At 42.9% G+C, this 21660-nt stretch overlaps 1 protein-coding gene across 27 annotated transcripts in view; it reads right to left on the bottom strand.

Annotated features, from left to right (window-relative positions):
- MAGI1 (membrane associated guanylate kinase, WW and PDZ domain containing 1) overlaps positions 1–21660 on the bottom strand; it is a 339165-nt gene that overhangs the window by 17476 nt on the left and 300029 nt on the right. For 21 of the 27 annotated variants that reach the window (XM_061455797.1, XM_061455802.1, XM_061455803.1 and 18 more), the window contains 5 exons: positions 20588–20619; positions 12901–13117; positions 7018–7095; positions 4330–4421; positions 3195–3387 (listed from right to left, as the gene is read on the bottom strand). In XM_061455797.1, the coding sequence (XP_061311781.1) occupies positions 3195–3387; positions 4330–4421; positions 7018–7095; positions 12901–13117; positions 20588–20619 (612 nt within the window). The remainder of the gene's footprint in view (positions 1–3194; positions 3388–4329; positions 4422–7017; positions 7096–12900; positions 13118–20587; positions 20620–21660) is intronic. The other 6 variants (XM_061455785.1, XM_061455786.1, XM_061455801.1 and 3 more) reach the window with 1 other exon arrangement.

Below are 21660 nucleotides of genomic sequence, written 5' to 3'. Positions count from 1 at the left end.
CATCAAGGTAAAAAAATAACAACAAAATAACCCCCAAAAAGCAAATCACCTGCTTTAATCTATAAATCATGGCCACAATGAACCAAGAGCTCTGCCTCCTTCCAGATGTCACCACCACCAGCACTGTTCAGTGATGGCAATGACCACATACGCTCATTCCCTCCAGTGGTCAAGCAATCAAAGCCTTTCACTGCCAAATTACAGCAGCAGTATGGCTAAACCAGTGTAGTGCTGCATGCTTGGATGCTCTGTGGCATTTTAAATGTGGGTTGCATTAGTTCAGAGGTGCCTCCTTTAGATGTCACATCCCCACTTCAGTTATACAGTGCAACCATGTATGTGTGCACAACTATGAGGAGTGACAGTAACACCAAATACCCAACACTCAACACTTGTATATTTTTTAACTCGATACCATCAGTTGGGTAGCACCGACTACCTCTGATTAATGTGACCTTAAGTAATAATAAACACCCATACTAAAGCAAAACAACTTGTGAACCAAGCTGTTCTGGATGGAAGAACCAGCAACTATCATCTGTACAGTCTGGCACAGCTGGGGGGAAACCATTAAACATTACTAACATTAATATTGAACAAGTGTCTAATATCAATTGAAAGTGGTATTAGTTTAGAATCTAATCAGCAACTACATGGCTTGAAGAAACCTCAAAAAATTGCTTAGTCCACACTCTGCTCAAGTAAGGGCCAACTATACTTACTGTCAGTCCTGACAGATGTTCGTCTAATCAGCTGTTAAATATCTCCCTAGGCAATCTATTGGTTGCAATATCTAACTTAAAACTCTCCTGCTGCAACATAAGGCTATTATTTCTAGTTCTATCTAGCAGGCATATGGAGAATATATTACTCCTTTCCTCTTTGCAGAAGCCTTTTATAATCTTGGGGAGTTCAACATCTCCTCCCCCTTCTCTGCTTTAGGCTAAAAAAAACCCAATTTGTTCAATATTTCCTTGCAGACCATGTTTTCTAGAGCTCTCCTTATTCTCACTGGTCCTCTGGACTCCCTCCAGTTGGGCCCTCTCCAACTCAAACATGTCTGTCTTGAAGTACTGGACCATATTGCAGCTAAGCCATCATCTGCTGGGAAATCAGGAGAGTTTCCCCCTGCCTACATTCCAGCACAGTGTTTTTCTTCACCTGAGCCAACCTCAGGTTAAAGCTTGTGGCCCACAATAGCTTCCACTTCTTGTTACTGAGCCAGTTCTCCACAGTCCATTTGCGCAGCCGAGAACAGCATATTGCACTTGTCTCTATTGAATGGCTGCCTCCACTAATCAGGTCACTTCTCCAATTTGGTGAATCAAAGTTGAGAGATCTTAAAAGCAACAAGAAGAAAATGGGCACAAACCAAAATCTAAACCTGTAAACCCATGATCCACAGAAAAAGAACTTTCAAAAATTCTTGGATAGAAGTGCATGTCTGCACTTATATATTAAAAGTAAGTACAAAATATATAGTATTCTCCGTATTAAGACTACGGGAGTATATACTTTCCCCTGTATGAATCTTAAGATTCATCATTTAGGTGAACGGTCTTCTTCTACTGGCATAGAGATGACAGGAGGAATAAGGGACCAAAATTGAGGAAAAGGCTTCTCTACAAAGTAATGCTGGAATTTAAAAGGTTGTAAATATAAGGTGAAAAAGAAGGGATCCTGAATAATTTATCCTAGAGTAAATGCCCACATTTGCAATGATTCAGAAATAGCTTGGTCTGGAGTAAAGACCCTGAATGAAATACCAAGAGACCTGTCATGCATCTAAATCTTTTATGGTAATTTCCAGCCTGAAGGCTGTAAAACTGGAAAGAAAATCACACACAAAAACAGTACCAAAATTCAGCTGCTCTTCCTCTTCCTCCCAAAGCTCATCTCCTAAAGCTTTTCTCACATTAGCAGCCCTTAGTCCGGAATGAGAGAGAAGCTATTAGAGGAGAGACATAATCTTGGCATCACTTCATCCACAATGGAAAGAAGGAAAGAAATGAGGAGTGAACAGTTATTTAATATTGTGCAGAAGCAGCTCAGTCCTGGATAAGAATACAGAGCTATTTTACAGGTACTGTTCTAGTCCTAACTTCCACTGTGGGCCTAATTTTCAGCCTGAATGTTATTTTCATTATCTTTAGGATGAAGTACATCATTGTCTATTTTCCTTCTGATTCCTAAACTTGAAAAGCTATATAATACCCTTTATTTGGAATAAGTGAGCTAAAGCAAATCTCACATGTGAGCTTCCTAAAGCTCACGAGAAAAGGAAGCACTCCAGTATTACTCTCCAATATTAAGTATAAGGTCACATGTAATTTAGAAACTTGTGATCATTTCTTCATTTTCTTTGCTATCAGGACACTTTTCTGCCACTAATCTGGGTGTCACCATGCAGTGGTGTCACTTCCATCTGCATCTTCGTCTTTCTGCCAGCTTCTTTTTCCCCTTTTGGACTTGTTCAGTGTATGCCCAATGCCTAGCATACAGAAATCACTCTAGTACAAAAAAAACACAGACCCTGCACTATCAGAACCATACAACCATAGAATGGTTTGGGTTGCAAGGGACGTTAAAGCTCATCCAGTTCCAACCCCCTGCCACAGACAGGGACACCTTCCCCTAGACTAGACTGCTCAAAGCCCCATGCAATCCGGCCTTGACACTTACAGTTTCACATCCTTGAGTTAGTCGGCTACATGCTGCAACCTCACTTGAAGCTTCTCCTGAGCCTGAGACATCAGCCACCACACACCAATGCCTTTACTCACTCTCTGCCCTTGCCTCCCCTCCTGTGGACTCTTCAGCATCTTTTCCCTCACTCCCAGTTTAAGAGTGGCTATCAGGCAGCACAGTTATTTTGGGAAGTAAACAGGAAATACAGGCATCCAGGCACAAGGCAAACTAAAATGGTTGAAACTGGACAGTACCCCATCTTATTAGAAACCTTCACAAAGACTGGGGAAGACAACTGAGACTGAGAGAATCCTGACTGGAAACAAAATATTTGACACATATTTGATCAAGAACAAAAAAGACTAAAAACAGGCAAAAGAGGAACAACAACAGCACATCCCCTGAGTCTTCCCAGTGTTACAATGAGGTTTTTTTCTTTAAACCATTCCTTGAACAGATGAGTCTGGCAGGACAATCCACCCCTGCAGAGCAGCACTGCAGCCTACCTGTGTAAACCACTTTGCGCCTGACGGTCAGATTGACATGACCTTGTTTGGCTGCCTGTTGCATAAGCTGGACAACAAGCTGGTGTGACTTCCCAACAACAGGCGTCCCATCCACACAGATCAGTTCATCACCCGATCTCAGGCGGCCGTCAGCATCAGCAGCACCCAGCGGTACAATGTGACCAATGTAAATCTGTTGATGAATTAGCACAAATAGGGGATAGGAAAGAGAAAGAGAAATACAGTGACAAATATGAACTAGCTCAACAGCCAGCTGGAAGCAAAGGGCACTGGTAGTTAGACCCAATTTAATAGGGACAAGAAACTATTGACAGATGTCTGCAGGTCAGGAAAGTTGCTCCTGTGAAAGCAGCTCCACATGAATACAGTCACATTGTGAAATAGTAACAAATTGACATCTTTTTTCTTCAGGTGGTCTCTTCACTCTAATGACAGCCTCTGGAAATGTGTTCAACCAGACAGTGACCAGAAAGGAAGATGGTTCTGCACCGAAGGTCTTGTCAGGAAAGCAGAGATTGAGTTACCTTTTCAGTTGCCTCTAGGGTTTACAAACTCTGCACCACTCATCCGTCCACCAGCTCAGTGAGCTCTGTGGAGTTACTCTAACATGAGAGGACTTCACAGCCTCTCTTCCCATAAATGAGAAAAATAATTTGGCAGGGAAGTATGTGGAAATTTATGCTGCCTCTATCTAGCTTTGAGCTGTGCAGCACAAGAAAGCCTGACACCTTCCACAGGTACTGGATTTATGGTAAAGAAGTGAATTTAAGGAGGGAATTGAGCAAAGAAAATGTGACACACTAAGATAAAATACTTGCAGACCTGACCAAGACATCCTTTTCTCAGTGTCTCAGGCAATTTCAGACCTATGTGTATTCATTTGGGCTATAATAAAGACAGGGAATAGCAGGGGAAGCCAAATCCATCTCAGTTGTGGGAGGTTTAGTTTGGTTTTTGGAGGGAGAGTGGGGAGGAGGTGCAGGATGTAAATGCATTGCCCACTAGATATTCTAAAAGAGATACTGCAGCACAGTTCTGCATATCTGTTCATGCTACTGTCATGATTCTGGGAGATACCATGAGATAAAACATGACCACTTCTAGATATACTCACAGGCTCTCCAGGTTCATTTCCACCTAGAATCCTAAATCCAAAACCGGTTTCCTTTCTCCATAGAAAGATATCCTGCTCTTGGTAATCTGGAACTGAAGGGAAAGAAGGAAAACTGTAATTTTTAATCAAAACCACACACCTTTATACCTGAATCAGGACTATTCTGATGTACATGTAGAAGGATCTGCTACACAATTTTACTCTTGGTGACATAATTAAGAGCATTAACAGCTTTAAATACTAAAGGATTATTATTTAAATTACTACTAAAACCTATGTGGTGGTTTCTCCTTTCTAGGTGTTTAATTGTGACTTGCCATTTGTTTATCACTACAATATTTTCTTTCATAAATATTAGCATCATTACCCAGTGCAAAAGGCTCTTCCAAATCTCCAATAAATAATGTGTACAACAGAGAATTACTCTGCCAGAAACAATACAGCTGCCTCTTCTTTCATGGGAGACAAAAAAGCCACTTGTTGTGACTTCTACTGTTTAATTAACTTTCACAAGCATAGTTTGCTATCTGTTTACTGACACTGCTTTATATAAGTATGGGACAGATCTCCAGCTGGTGTGAAACAGAAGAGCTCCACTGAAAACAATGCAGCTCTCTTGTCTCTCACTCACTCATGTACAGGCTTTGTAAAACCACTTAACAGATAAAACCAGCTGGAAACTTAAAAAAGCCCAACCTTACTCGTTAGTATGGAATACCAGCAAGGCTTTTACAATGAATATTACATATAGTGAAGTACTAACCTTGAAGTGCAGTTGAACAGTCATGTTTTATATTACCTTACTCATGCTTGCTTTCATCCCTTCTTTAAAAATACAAGATTAATTGCTAACATTAAATCATATCAGAAGACAATGTCAGGTTCATTATTGGTTAGGATCTGTGACATTCACTAATTTTGTAAAGATCCCCTCCCAACATTTATAATTAAAGCTGTTCCTTTACAAGTCAGCTGTCTACTGTTTTAGCAAAGAAACCAAAGTAGGAATGTAATTTAAGTAAGTGCAAACACAGATGCGGGATGCAACATGTTTAATGAAACATCATCTAGGTTTCTGTATACAGGAGACAATAAACTGGTTGTTTTTCACTGACATCAGTGAGCATCAGTCGGGGTCCTAACTGCATTTTACACTGCCGGTGCCTGTTGTGCAAAGGTTTGAGTCTAGTCATCTGGGGGTTTTGAGTGTTGAGATTTTGGTTAGCACCGACGCTCTCTATTCAGTGACTCAACAGGTTTAAACCATAATATGAATTTAAGACCTGGGAATACTAAAAATTTAAAGAACAGATGAATGCTAAGGCACAGATGTTTGCTTTGTATTTTCATTCAAACTGGGTTTATCTATATTTTCACACTGCATTCATAAACTAAGCTAGATCCATGCACATCACCTTACTGAACTAGAGGCTAATTTTTGTCCAGCTACAAGTACAGAACAATCAGGCAATGAACATGCTGGAAGCCTGCGTGGTTCATACAGACATGCGGCACAAAAGCAAAACTTAGACAACGAATTCACTGGTGTTTGTCACTGCCTTCAGCAAGTGGGAGAGTGAAGAGCAGACACATTCAAAGTGTCTCTCCAGCACTTTGAAGGATTTTTTTGGCAAAGGCTGGCCCCAACCAATTAATAGTGCGTGTTGGATCTGTCAGAGGTAAAACGGCTTCTGCAGAGAGCTTCAGCGTGGGCCCATTTCCTTGGCATCTCTCAAAACCTTCCCATTTGTCAACTCTCCAGTTTCACTGAATGATGCCTTATGTTCCTGGTTTGGGTACCAGCTAGCCAATTAACAGCCGCTGGAGGGAATGGCAAGCCGAGGTGTAACAGCGGTGTCAAACCAAAGCAACAAAAACAAGGCAAGTCTATCCCAAAGAAGTGAGTTCATTAATGGAACGCTGCTTCCACCAGAAGGATTACAGAGAGGTGAAACACAGATACAACAAACATACAGACAGCACACATTTACACAGAGGGAGTACAAACCGGACAGAACTCCTTTCACCACCTTTTACGCCAGCTCTGCAGTACAGTGATTCATCGACACAGCTCAGAAAACCCCATCCGCCTCCATGCTACTTACAGCTGAGGTGGGACCCTGAGGCTCTCAACACTGGAGAATTAATTTAGGTTCTCCATTATTTGGTAACGCTTCAGAGAAGCCACATTTGTTACTTAAAGGGAAAACTTCATGGTAGTGCTAAAACTTTATTGAAAGCAAATGAAAATATAGCCTCCAGGAGTCACTCATTGCATCTTTACACCTTGAACTGAGCTCAAGTATATCCGAGTCTCATGTGCATAGCCCAGATGAATAAAACTTGCCAGTGTGCTCATCCTGCATTAAACCAGACCATTTGGAGAATGTCGCAAAAGTGGTAAGAAGAGCTCTTCTGTGGCTATGAGGAGGAATGGAAGGAGAGCTGAGTGCCACAGCCCACCGGGAAAACTCATGGACAAAACAGGAACATAAGCCCCCCACTGCTGCCTATGAAATCCACTGCTAGCCAGGACACAGTAAAGCAAGTACTTTGCACCTTCGTGGCTAACCTTGGCGTACGGCCCTGCCAGACTCCCTTGGTGATGAAGAGCCCCCCGCCACAGAGCAGCAATGACACCAGAACAAGACATCACAAGACACAGATACATTCTCGGCACAGTCTTACATTCTCCAAAACTTGTGGAATTGATTTCTCTCTCTCTCTCACCCTTGCTCAGTCCAGTTGCAGGCGAAGGTGACATAGCTGTAATATTAATTTTACAGTTTTGCAAAGCTTAATGTATCTGCTTTCTTGTCAGTTCATTCAATTCATTTTGATTGCATGGCTCATGCTAGACTTTCATGCATAAATTGCTAAGGTTATAGATCTTCAGGATTACGACATACTAACTCACATCTATTTGCACATGGCTGTGCGCATGAGGCTATGTAATACACACACACATATGTATTTATACATTTATGCACATACATGCAGGTATATTGGAAAACCTTTTTTCTTCTCAGAAGAGAACACCTTAAAATATTTTTCTACAAAAGAAAATTTTCACCATCACGACACAATTTTCCAATTGAAATCTTTTTCTAATGTTAATTCTAAATACATGTGATGAACACTAAACACAGTGCTTAATTAGAGGTCATTTTAATCAAACTTTCATATACAAACCTTGACAATTATCTTACATGCTATATAAAAGAAATCATCTGCCCAGTGCAACATCAATTTCAACACAAGATGGATTCAAAAATAACCAGTATGAGTTTGCTTCAGTCCCTAGCTCACTTGAGGCAGCAGCACTTTCAGTGACTCACAGCATGGCAAAATATAACAGTTTTAAGGCCCAGACTCAGCAAAGTATATAAGGACAAATCTGAAATTAGGTGTGAGAAGTCCCACTGAAGCCGATGGCGAGTTTCAGTGTTGAAAAGCCCTGTGACTTAGCCACAAATGCAATGAGGTTCTGTATTTGCAGGAAAGCCATTTTCTAAACTACCCCACTGCAGGAGAATTCAGTTTTATGTGTCTTTTCCTTTTGTCCTTTTCCTAATCTACCCTTCCGGTGGCATGGAAGACTTTCAAAAGATGTCTTCAGCATGTTCTCAACAAGACAGCCAAGTTCTGCTGCTGAGGTTTGGGGAAGGCACAATGCCTCGGCTGAGCCAGAGACCAGTCTGTCCATTACCAGCTCCACAGCAGCTCCACAGCCTCTGCTGCTCATGGAACATGCTGCAAGTCCTGTGGCCCTTTTTAACAAGACATCCTCCAAGGGCATGGACACATCTGTGTGCCCAAGTGCATGACTGTAACTGCTTGTCTCCTATTAATACAACAAAAGGACATAACCCTACCAAGGGGCTTTTACAGTCATCTTTTAAGTCAGCCTGATCTGAAGGCGGATGCAATTTCCTGAGAGTATTTTTCTCTTCTATTTTAGGGAGAAAGTATCTGATGTTTGATATCATTGTGCAAATATTTTTAATTCTATGGAGTTGCTGGTGAGTGAGTGCTACACACTGGGGTCAAGACGTTTTTGTATTATTTTAATTAGATCTGGGGAGAGAAAATCCTAGCAAATAAATTATGTGCCCGAAAATAAAGTTCAAATATTAATGATAACTTAGAATATTTTAAAAGCTTTAAAAATTATCTATCATGTTCTGCTTTACTTTTAATTAAATACTTAAGCCCTTCAAAGGGATTCATTAACACATCTGCAATTCAGATTAATTCATTTTGTTACTGCTGTTTTGACAGATGGCCATATGCAGGATACGGTATTTTGCAAAGCAATCAGGCCACATGCGAAAAATTTGACAACAGATTGTGTTAATCTTTAAGGAAGTTTAATAATACATTGAAAAATAAAAAACGTATTATAGAAATACATTTTCAATAACACAGTGTGAGATTGCAGAACTGTGGTTCTCAGCTAAACTATTCAATAGCTGTTTCTCTCACTGAATGCTCTTTATGTATGTCATTCCTGGCTATTGGAACAGCTTCTGTTTTTAAACCTTTGTCCTTCTCTCTGATTCATGTACACAACTACCACCAGCAGCAATGCCTTACTTATAAAGAAGAGCTCAGGAAGCTAAAACTCAGCACCAGCAAAGACTGCATTTGTTATCGCCATCAAATGATCTGTTTTCAGATTTACTTAACCCAAAGCTGTATTCTCAAAAGTCTTAATCCAGCAAAGAATTGCGACTCTGGGCCAGATTGCAGCAGAGCATTTGAGCTCAGCCTTAGCCTTAAAGCACGCAAGTCCTTCTGGGTTTACAGCTTGAAAATCAGCTTCCTTGGACAGGAGCCCAAGCACTCAGCACCTTGCAGGCTGGATCTCCTCATCCAGGGGAGCTGCATGTGAAGGAACTTTAGCCTGCATTTGTTGAACAAAGCTGCAGTTCTCATCTGCTGCCACTCAACCAGAGTCCAGACACAGCTATGGAGCCGCTGCTTAGTTCTGCATTATTAATTCTAGCTTAATTTTTCTTCTATTTTTTTCCTCTTCCCCTGAGCAGGCAATGTCTGTGGTTCTCCTTTGCGGAATGGGAATACTTCCTGATATTAAGATACTTCTGGTAAATAAAAAATACATGCTTTTAGAAAATTATGGGTTAGCTGGTGCTTTTGAACCAAATTCTGCTCTACCAATGGCTTCAGTGAGACAAGTCACCTAAGTTAAATATAGCTACTTTTATGAAGTACTGATCCAAAGAATATTCAAAGAAAAGAATTTACCAATTCGAAAAAAAATGAAAATGTTGCCTGTGCTTTCCATGTCTATATTATTATTATTATTACTGTTAATGAATGATATTAATTAAAGGCAATAGCTGTTCATTATAGATTCAGTACTTCTTAAGAAACATCCTGCAGAAGATGTATTCATATATTGAAAAAAACCTCTTTATAATATTACTTTTAGATGAATATAAAAAAAGCTGTCTGGGCTGGGGCTAATGAATTCATCTCCTTGTGTCAACTGCACTTGAAAAATTGCAGCCTGTTCTCTTTATACTCAACAATTTCACCAAAAAATGGAACAAAATAAAACACTTAAGATGATCTAATGCTCTAAAATTCTGTCTTTTTTTTTTTTTAATTCCATCATATATTTCAACACAAAGGGTTCTTGCTGGTTTTCATTTCATTTGGGGATTCAAAACCCTGCCTCTCATAAGAATGTTTTATAATCCTTTTCAGGTTTAAAATTGAAAGCCATGAATCAATGGAGAGCAAGCCCTGGACTGGGCAGCAGAGAGAGCTGGAAGACCTGAGCTAGGGTTCCTCAGGCAGTGGGGGCTTCTAGGACGCATCAAAAGCTTCATCTACTGGATGAACCAGCCATTTTCAACACTGGCACTAGGGTGGCATCCTCCTGCTGTACATTAAATACTCCTTTAATTCTGCTCACATCGAACTAAAAGCTATGGATGTCATGGGAGAGGAGATGCTAACTTTAGTCCCAAAGCCAAAAGGAACGGGTGCTCAAGTAAAGAAGAAAGCAGTGATATGACTGTATCACCACCAGCCAAAGAAGGCACTGGAGTTGAACTGAACTGCAGTTGAGTGAAACACGAAGAACAGAACATGTGGAGCACACAGTGAAACTGGAAGTCCAGAAAATGGTTTTTTTTTTCATCCCACACCCTCTGACACTTCATGTGAGCAGACCTCCCTACAAGTGGTCCGAGAGCCACAGAGCCAGTGCTTGGGCAAGCCTCAATGGGATGATTTATGTTTGTAACGCAGCAGCCACCAATTGCCCAATTTTCATGCAGACCAAACACGGGGAAAGAAACATGGTGGCTCCCCCCAAGCTCCCAGGGCAGAAAAGGTGCCAGGTCTCAGCTGTGATCCAGCCTCCATTTATGAGACTGGTGAGAGGGATTAAAGGCGACGAAGGAGAAACCGACCACCGACCTCTAAATAAAACCACTAGTCACACTTCGTGATCAGACTGTGACAGGAAACAGTAAATCCAATTGCCTTTTTCACTTAGATGAGGTCTTTCCTGGTTTTCTTCACCTTTCATTAGGCACAGCAAAGCCATGTCACTAAGAGTGCAGGTTAATCCTCAGAAAATGTGTTTCACTCCAGCTTAGGATCAGAAATTCGCAGGTTTTTGGACACTTCTAGTGCACACACTTAACAAGGAGACATGGCCATACCATGCTTCTGCCATACTCCAAAACATGGTCTGTGAAACCAAGAAATCTCAGAAAACACCTTCCTGGCAAGGAAATGGCAATGTGATAAAAAGGGGACAGAAAAGCACTGATGTTCCAACAGGTGTCATCTGGCAGAACAGGCAGGAGATAAGAACTGAAGGGATAGTGAGGATCAACTCCAGAGATAGTGGATCATAGAAAGGGAAATTGAAGGGGTGTAGCAGATCCCAGCGTAGCAAAAGGCCCAAGCAGTAGGATTGTGGCAGAGGGAGAGATGGGGTGTAGGAAACCAACAGGTCAAGAGACAGTGAAAAGGCCTCTGGAAGGGCTCTGGTCACAGACAAGGATAAAGCCTCTACAAAATACCTGCAGCCATTGAGGAAAGACGAAGGACTTAGCACATGGTATTGGAGGTGGACACAGAAGGGCAGTTACCTGCCTGTACACTTCAGGATTTCTCCTGCTCAGTCTCAGGTTTATTGGGAAAGACAGGCAGGAGTTAAGGCTACTAAGCTGATATTAATGACTAATTAGTATGAGTTAAACAGCCAATTAGAAATTAGCTAAGGAGCTGCAGGGGGTCAGAGGCAATGCCTATGGGAACCACGTGAGCTGTGCAGCAGTACTGCTGGTACCATGGGACAGCTTCAGCATCGTTCACCTGGGCAGATGGAGAAGGAGCTCTGCTCACAGCTCTGCAGGGTGAAGAGTCACCACCCCTCAGCTCTTGCCCCCTTTTTCCTATTTCAATGAGATGCAGGTGAAACTTCCATCACTGCACTTCTCTGCAGATCAGCACAACTTGGCCCAAGAGCCACAGGGTCAGTACACCTAATCCCTGCGAAGGGAAGTAAAGCAGCACACAGAAGCCGAGACACCTACAAACTGCACTGCTGAGACATTCAATCCAAAGAGATGCATCTTCAGCCAAGAAACTGTGATTCATGATTTGATTTTTTCCAGGACATAAGATAACAAAATGATTCATTTGGTCAGAAAAAAACCCACAGCCCTACCATTTTTCATTCTGGGCTAATTTCATACTGGTTTTGCCAATTTCCAGTTAGCACAATAAAGTCAATCTCCAGGTGATTCTTACAGCGCCAAGACTCTGAAGCTCCTTTTTCTGTAACTAAAGTAGCTATTGTTTTTGAAAATGAACCTAATACTCTCTTTCTTTAAGAGGCTTTTACAGATGTGATCATCTTCGGGAACACAATTAAAGCAAAGCCAGTGTGTTTATTTTGTTTGCAGAGAAGAAACTGATTGAAAACATACTTATAGTCTTGGAGCAGAGTCAAAGCCCTGCTGAACTATTAGACAAGTGTGCTGATTATTAATTGCCATAAAAGCCACTTACAATATGCATTTGATATCTGTTCTGTTAAAGTGTCTGCTTTGGTCAGAGTAAAATGGCTCAGCTGGATTTTCTCCTCCCCTGGGTGAGGCTGGAAAGCATCTGATATGAATTTCAGCAAACTAATTACTTCCTCTCCTTACTGAAATTCCTAAGCATATCAAACAACTACTCTTAACTTCAAACTGGAATTCAGGATCTGGATAACAAACTTGGAAATTCTCCTTCAGCCTAATTTAAAGACAAAACAGAAAAGAATATGGGAAAAGATGGTCTTTAATTTTAAAGGGCTTTTTCGTATTCATCTTTCCTAGAGACGGTTTGAATTCATTCCTCATCAGAGAGGAAACTGCCCCTCTATCAAGTTGCTATCACAGACAAGATACCAAATTAACGAACTGAAGCCTTCTCTTTCCAACGTAAACCTAAAGGATTCAGTTCTTCGAAAACAAAATATACAGAGAGCGGCTGCCAGAGCCGTAGCCTTAGCAACCACACCTGCTTCATACTCACGTCGGCTTTCATACATGCTCCTGGACTGGGCCCAGATTTTGAATGGATCTGGCTTTTTCTGCCCAGCACCGTCGGGTTGGTCCGCAGCCGGCGCCTCGGCAGCGGTGTAGTCCGGCAGCACCTGTGTGCTGTGCGCTGGGGAAGCGGTGTGCCCGCTGCGGTGGCTGGAGACACTGTGCTGAGAACTGTTTTGGCTGTCTTTCCTTTCAAGTGGTTGCTGTAAGGGAGAAAGCGAGTGGAGAGAGAGGGAACAGACAGTTATTGGTCCTTGAGTGGGTGTTTGCCATCAATTTTTCTCCCTTCTTTGATCAGGGTTTCTTGCATGCACATAAGTAAATATCTAAATCGCAGTTTTGCTGCCACCAGTTAATGCTGGGTGAAGTTACATTTCCCCGATAACAGATTCTGATTTGTCAGACTGACAGAAAGAGATATGCAAAACAAGTCATTTGTCATAAAAAAATATGCAGCTCCCTATCTCACACATAAAACAAATCTAAATCTCATTATAGGTTACTAGTCTCAGTGCACTTATTCTTTTCCTACATTAAGGCAGAAAAATTCAACAACCTTTGGGGCTTGGAACTAGATGATCTTAAGATCCTTTCCAACCCTAACCATTCTATGATTCTACTCAGGTAACATTAGGGTCTAACTTGAGCCTGCAAAAAACTACCAGATTCCACTATGAAAACTCCAACAGTCTCTCCAAAAGAGATTCAAGCCCAGCCATTACCATGCAAGATCACTTTCCCTCTGTGGTCCTTGCAACCTCCACATCACAAGTGAGTGAAAAACAAGAGTACCGCTTCCATGTCTCTGCTTCCCAGAGCACCCACAGGATTACAGCACACCTTCACAAACGTGAAAACATCTATTTCCAGTTTGATTTCCTTGTTTTAATTGAGCATATTAAAACAGGAAAAAATAAACCCGCTCAAACTCAAGGCTTATTCAAAAGCAGTATGTCAAGAGCTCTGTCTGCTCAATATTTAGCTAAGCAGGGTACACAATTCTTAAGTTCACAACAGCGTGCTCAGATGAAGTGCAAGCCACATTTGTGTTGCCAGGATTTGTACTACTCAATATGCTGCCAAATCCTTCCTCAATAAGAGCTCCCCAAACTGTACACTAACTGCTCTTTAATGCTCTTTTGAGATGACCTTGGGTCAGCACTAAGGTTGAGTCCAGTCTCCCACCTGCTCTGGCACAGGGAACTGGCACGTCCCCGGGCTGCTGTGATGAAAAGGATGGCTGGAAAAGTAGCATCCTACAGGTTGCTTTTATAACATCCACAATTTCCTGGTTAAAAGGGGTCAGCCACTCGTACCAAGAAACCTCTCAAAAATATATAAAGCCTTTTGCTGGCAGGGGGTACCCCAAACCATTGCAACAGGAGTCTCTGCTTCCAGGGACTTCTCCATAGAAATCCAAGCAGAGGTAGGGAGAAAAGACAACAGCAAACACACAGCAGATCTGCACACGAGGGCTGAAGCACACTCTCCTCTATTCTGAACACAAAACCTCAGGTGGCCAGCGCTCCACCACAGCAGGGCTGAATTAACTACAGAGGAGAAAGTCATCCTAAAGAAGTGCCACTTTTTGAGTCTTAACAGTAATCGTTTCTGGTTTAAGTTGCTCATATTCTTAGGTTTAAACAGAACAGCCCAAACAACTTCGACCTTGCAAACCCTTCGAGCTGTTGATCCACTAAACAGCATTTTTTTAAATGACACCTCAATCGACTAGAATGTGAAATTGCTTTTGTCCTTTCAAGCAATTCTGAACAAAGCATACCTGCTGTGATTACTCAACTGCAGACTTTCAACTACAAATATCTGAACCAATTTCAAACATCTTTAACTTTTTAAGTGGTAAAAGAAGCTAATTCACAGGCGGCCCTTCAGTTTTTAAATGAAGCCATTTTAAAACATCTCTGCTGTGGATAATCACTCCTTTGTAACTTAAAAATAGAGGAAAATAAAAGAAAGAAAGAAAAACAAAACACCTTACAACTCTCAGTCCAGCCATCTGGATTGTTCCGTTTGTTTGGCCAAACTACTAAAATAACTACAAGTATCCTGTGAAACTTCAGGCCAATCTCACTGGAAATAGCTGGTTTACAGAAGGGACTAAAATGTGAAGCTTTATTCAACCCTTAGGGAAATGTTGAGAACTCTCTGAAAACTTTGATTTAAAAAGAAGCAAAGTTTGAACTTTAAAAAGTGCTCTCACTTTATGACATGAAAGATCTAAATTTCGGACAAACTATGCACTCCGATTTGTATTTGGGTTGCAAACGAAAGCGTCAGCGTATCTCAAGCAAAACCACCTCTAATTAAACTAGAGTTGCCATTGCAAATATGCAGACCTTTTGGAAGAAATTGGGGAAAACTTCTTCAAAGAGACAGTTGTTTTTATAAATAACAATGCCTTCAGAAAGCCTGAAACATCTCTGCTTAGGAGTTGAAGAGGGGAACAGAGAAAGCAAAACATAGTTATGGAAATAATGACTATACGTACTTAAATTAATTCAAGAGAATATTAATCAACTTTCACATCACCAGATAATTCCAAAAAAGTTTGGGCCAAACTTATTTTCATGGGATGTAGCAGCTTCAACACATCGTCATCATCACCAGGACCTTCTGGGGTCCGACTGCCCTGCCCTCTGTGGCAGGGACTGCCTGGATGAAGAGGTTTGTGCCTTGGTGGAAAGGTGGCACTGTCCCAGGAGATGAACTGAGCAGATGCCAATGAAATGATGGTTTCTCCATCTCCTGCCCTGTTCCTAGCTTTGGGGCTGATGCTCCTGGATCCGCATCTGACCGCTCAGCGTACTTGGCTCACACACAGGCAGGAATGCAGCTAAATCAGGGCAAGAAGAACAGGGGGCCGTTTGGTGACAGATAACTGCAAAGCCAGCAGTTCAGACCTCATCCAGAGATGCTGATCATACTTTTCAGTGCAAAGTAAAGCAAGATCAGTGGAAGCAGTTTGACTTCTGACAGTAGCTACAAAAGCATGGGGCAGTGAACTACTCAAGCCAGCAAAAACACCCCTGACCCTCCAGATTCTTATGGTCTTCTCCAGAGATGTTAATAAGACTAAATAGCTTTCCAGAAAGACTCTTAACCAAAAGCAGCTAGAAATAAAGACCATGATGACTAATTTGAGTCCATTTAAGCAGACTGCATGCTTAGATAGAGGTGATGGGTTAAAAACAGTCATCTTGATATTGTATTACAGCCATGACAAAATAAATATAGAATTACAGAATGGTTAAAGCTCATCTAGCTCTAACCACCTTGCCAGGTGGGACACCTTTCACTAGACCAGGCTGTTCAAGACCCATCCAACCTGGCCTTGAGGAATATAGGGAAAACTGGACCTTCTCATGCCCTACTCTAGCCCCAGGTGTGTGATGCATGCCCTGCGCCAGCTTCCTTACATTGTTGGTGAAACTTCACAGTGCTCATCCTGCAAAACCTAAGATGAAAAAATGCAGTATTGGGAACGTGTTTTTTTCCTGCTGCCCTTTCCCCACTGGCTAGTAGGGTTAGTAGGAACATCAGTGTGGCTCTCCAACATCTCCAACATCAGCCACAGGGGCAAATCCTACAGGAGAGGGGGTAGCAGCAGTCAGGGTTTGAGCACACCTCACCCTCCCAGGATTTCTTCCCCTCCACTGTGCACTCCCATTTTCAGTCATAGGCACTGCATTTGTCCACCTGAAGGGCAGCTTCTCCCTCAGCAGAGAGGTTGAGTGAGCCCACACTGAGCACTACATTGTTCTCTGATTACAGGAAGGGAAGAAAACAGCAAAGGTATGGTGAGCCAGAGAGCTTGAAGCTGTTATGTTTCAAAAGGAGACAGGAGGAAAACTGCTTATAAAAGTCTCCAAGTGTCTGGAAAATGCTACAGATACCCCACATAGGGGAGATCAGTTGTTGTAGATGCTAAATGAAAGAGTAATTGGATGTTACATTGTACAGTGACTGCTAAAACAGTCGAGGCCCATGACACAGCTAAGAGGTGGCTGCAGGCAGAGATGGGACGTTAATCATTAGCAGCAGCTGTGTATGTCTGTGTCAGGCAGAAAGAAACTGCCATGGAAGAGGCGATGGTGGCAGGGACCATGTCCTGAGGCACAGACAGACACCAAAGCTTTTTGGCACGGGATTCTCCAGGCATAAAACTGCAAGAGGGAAGAGTTGCTGTGGTTTCCTCCCACTGCATTTCAAGGTAGGGGGAAAAACGGTCTTGGGATGAAAAGGGATGTGTTGTAGACTCATGCTGTGGAAGCAGCTTCTCCTCCTGACAAAAATAAGACATCGGCAGAGCCCCAAGTGCTGCCTATTTACCCAAAATATGTGACAAGTCTCTTGTCAGGGACAGGCTGTGCACAAGAATTACATTTTTGGCCACAATTCAGCTATGCTGACAATGTATTTATTTACACCCAAAAGAAAAGATCAAATATTTGGAAGAGCTTGGCACTTTCTTCCCCCTGCAGTGATCCCATTTTCTGATGATCTAGCTGCAGATTTTGTACTCTAAAGTATTTTGGAGAAACTGGTCCTGGCAGGGACAACAAAAGGAGCTGGAAATGGGAATCTTTGCCCCCTTGTGGAGTGTTTTGATGCAAGCAACTAGATAAAAAAAGTTTGTTTTCATCCATGTTGTATTGAGGATAATTGCAGGGGAAATAGCTGTACCAGAGCATTTGCACACTGAAAATGTATATCCCCAGACGGGCAGTGCAAAAACATCATCCGTTTTCATCTGAAACAGAATCAATAAGAAACAGAAAACAAGCAGCACAGAGAGCTGCTGTGAACATGTCCTTGGTGGGGAAGAAGAAGGAACTTTTAAGTGCCCAGTCCCAAGTATGGCTGCAAATTTTATTTACTAATTTGGCTCTTTCACCAAGGTTGAAGAACTCTCCTTAAAAACTAAGAAAAAGAGCAAAACTCATCAGAAGATACACACAGGCTGAAAATACAGCCCAGGAAAACAGCTCAAGGCAGAAAATGTATTCCCAGACTGTGTTACAGCCCCAGCACTAAGAAACCTCTCCAAGGGGCTAAAACACCTCCTCTCAGCTGGGAGGAATCCAACAGCCTAAGGTTGTCCTTTTGGGAATACAGGATTGAGACTGATAGCTAAAAATAGGGCTTGTCTGAGAAAGAGACAGCTGCTGGCAGTAAATCGGGAATATGTCCGCTCTTTGGGAAAGGAGATGAGGTAACAACAGAGCTTATCACTGTGCTGAGTAAAGCAGAAGAGGATGGAGACCTGAGCTTGCATCTTCCCTGATGCAGCAGAAGAAACAAAGAATAAGCACAAGTTAAGACTGGGCCAACTGCTCCTGGCCTGGATGTACCCTGTCCTCTAACTGCAGCAAACTGATTAATCAAGGACTACTGGAAAACAGTACCCCTGCACTGGGCAAAGGGAGTGGGGGAAATGGGCAGCACGTTCATCCTAAATCCCATAGCAGATTGTCCCCATGCAGCCCTGGGGACAGCTCAGCCATCTTCATGGAGTCTTCATGGCCAAGAGAGTCAGCCTCCCCTTGCCCCAGAGCCAAGCAGCAGCCCTTCAACTACACTGAGGAGGGTAGGTTTTGGCAATACCACTGCTTTCATGCTTTTGACCATCAGCTAGCCCAAACAAGCGCTAGTGTTAAATCCATCCTAGGCAGCCTCAAGGACAGCCTCCTCCTCTGCAAACAAGTGCCCCAAGGTGCTTTGCTCCAGGTTTCCACGTTCAACCTGTGCCTATCACTGATGCCTGGAAATGAAGATGTGGCTGTAAGGACTCTACCACACTCTGCCCCTCTGAAGAGTAGCTGGCCATTAAAGCTGCCGCACAATGCGGCAGTGTAAAACATCACTGCTAATTGCCAATGCAAATGATCCGGCGTGCAAGCAAGGGGAGTAAGAAGCTCTGCATTTTTGTGAATCCTGCACTTTAGAGGCAACAGCACGGCCCAAGGTGGTAGTAAAAATTACTGGTGGGACCCTAGAGCAAGGTGAGAGCGGTTGAGGAGAGGCATGCAAGGGAATAGGACTGCTTTCCCAAGGCTGACTAGCTCCTCAAAGTAAATAGTAGGGGAGAAATCTGCTGTTGCAAGGCTACACCTGTTTGCAAGCAGTCCCTTTGTTCACCAAGACAGGATTATCCCTACATGGGCTTAGATGCTGCTCAGATTTTCATGGTGCATTGCTGACAAGCAGGAGGTGTGACATGCAGGATCCCGCTTCACCCGATGCCGAGTATGAGCGTGGCAAAGCAGGAGCCTCCACGCTTTGAAACAGACTGAGACTCATTGATCGGGGCTGGCTTAATGACAGAAGTCAGAGTGTGGATGGGGTGCTCCAACCAGGGAAAAAGTGAAGGCAGAGAAAAGAAAGGTGCCAGACACGTATGGGTTTTACACACTCGCTTCTGTTTTACCAAAGGCTGAAATAATCCCCACGTATGACAGAAGCGAATGCGCAGGGTCTGACATGTCTGTGATTTGTGAAGGGAGCACACCCCGCGCTTCTGCCTCTCAACATTAATGCAAGCTGACAATGGTAGAGGCCTGGGCTCACATGAATTTAATCAGCGCTGCCCTAAGCCATCAGAATCACATTAATTATTTCAGGGCTTTCTTATGGATGAGCAGAGAACTCGTATTAAAAGCAGGAGCCGTCTGCTCAGTCCCTGCACAAACCTCTCGCCCAGGTTTGCAGCGAAGTGGGTTGTGCCCAGCTGCAGTTTTTGGCACCCAAAAGGGACTGTCAGTGAAGTTTCACACTTGCAGTACAGCAAGGATCTCACTCTGCTTCCCCAAAGCTTCTCGGAGAGAATTCTCTTTCCCCCCCCTCCCTCTCAACAGATAACTGGAAACTTTCAGGCTTTAAGTATTCCATTTCCTTTAAAAATAAACCATTTCCTTTTTTTTGCATACAAATAGCACATTAATTTCTTCTACAATATCATGCACAGAGCTTTAATGATACCTTAGATCACAGCTTCCATGCTATTAGCTAACATATCATCCAGGTAACAGCTCTACATGGAAATAGTGTCAGAGGGATGAGAATACACTGTTCTGTTGGTTCGGGGCTTTTTTTAAATAAGGAATCTCACATCTGCAGCACAATCCTGCTCACTATCAAAATGCCTCCAGAGCAAGCATCCGGACACCTAACTGTATTCCCCAGGAACCATAACCATGCTCTGTCCATGCTTTGTCTCTCTTGACAAGGGACATGCTTTCCCATTCTGTTAATAATTCAACCAAGGGTACTTGAGAAAACTCAGGGAATTAATGGGAAAGGTTGGTGCCTATAAGCACCCGGCAGGAATTGCTATCTGGCAAGAAGGTGGAGCCTCCCCATCTTTCCAAAAGGAAACAATAGCTTTTTTTTTCTTCTGGGGGTAAGTTAAATGACAGACAAGCTCATCTGTCAAGAAAGAGGATCTGTAAACCTGAGGCTTTATGTACAAGTCCCCCTTCCGTGCTGCCTTCCTCTTTCCTCTCCCCATGCAGCAGGAGCCGTGCAAGGTAATCATGGTTGCAACAGAAAGACAACTTAAAACAATCTAGACCCAAAAAGAAAACAAGCCCAACTCATGCCTTTCTCCTTCAAAGCAGACAAGCAGACAACAATAGTAGCTGAAAAGTGCTTACCGACTTTGGGCTCTTCTTTGGGACCGGCAGTCCTGAAAAATGGCAACAAGGGAAAAATAAACATTAGCATCTAAACGTTACCTTCCCTGAAAGAAAAATCCCTAGGTGTATCATCCGAACGTAGCCATCTGCAGAGTTATGTCAGCTTTCGCTCTCGCATTGGAGTTACCAGTCTGTTCATATCGAATCAAAGCACAGGCAGAGCAAGTGAGAGAGACAGGAGCAGTGGGGGAGAGAGCTCTATCTGCATTAGCTATGCTGACTTGTGCTGCAGCAGCCGGAAGGCTAGGAGAGAAACCCACAGCCCTCAGCGGCCGCCGAAACCCAGCGCTTGGGCAGAATCTCAAATGCTCCCCTGGATTACGGGAGACTTTAGCTTACAATTAAGCCCAGGCTATTTCCTTTTGACGCGAGGGCTTGGCGACTGTATCGGACCAATCGCCGTGGTGCAGAGGAAACAGGTTGATATTTAAAAAGTATGTCTCTAGAAAATTGATTTTTTTGAAAGGGAAGTGTGCCTTGGCTTGCGCCAGGAGGTGCAGGCTGAGCGAAGGGAAACAAATGCACGAGGAGGAATAAGCTCTTACCCCTAAAAACATGACTGTTACTGATAAAACGTGCTGTTTTCCTTCCTGTCCATCCTAAGTGTAAATCTTTGAAGCCAGAGATTTTATCTATTAGTTACAATTTCAGAGAGCTGAGAGGCTTGAAAGCAGCACTGCAAATGCCTTGACCCTTAGGGGGGGATGCTAGGGAGGTTGGAGAAGGGGGGCTTGCACAGGTTGCAGTTGATGCAAAGGAAGAAACACCAGTGTTTTTTTCAAGGGCAATTTTGCCTTCTGGAGCAGGCTCTTAACTGCCTCTGTGATGAGCAAAAGAACTCAAGTAGGATTTCTATTGACTACTTCTGCATACAGTCCAATTCCCAGCAGCAACGGACACACTTGTCCAGGGGATTTACCTACAACACAGGGAAAGCTCTTTCCTGGGAATCTTGCAAATGCTCTTTTTTTTTTCCACAGTTGGAGGCAAGGGAATTCCCCATATTTAGCTCTGTGTGACACTCCAGAAAA

Source organism: Pezoporus flaviventris, unplaced genomic scaffold (genome assembly GCF_033815535.1).
Source record: "Pezoporus flaviventris isolate CSIRO_AGI_PZ_B2104156 unplaced genomic scaffold, CSIRO_AGI_Pfla_v1 ptg000021l, whole genome shotgun sequence".
Lineage (NCBI taxonomy): Eukaryota > Metazoa > Chordata > Aves > Psittaciformes > Psittacidae > Pezoporus > Pezoporus flaviventris.
The sequence above is the reverse complement of the archived record's forward strand: the minus strand, read 5'-3'. Positions and strand labels throughout refer to the sequence as shown.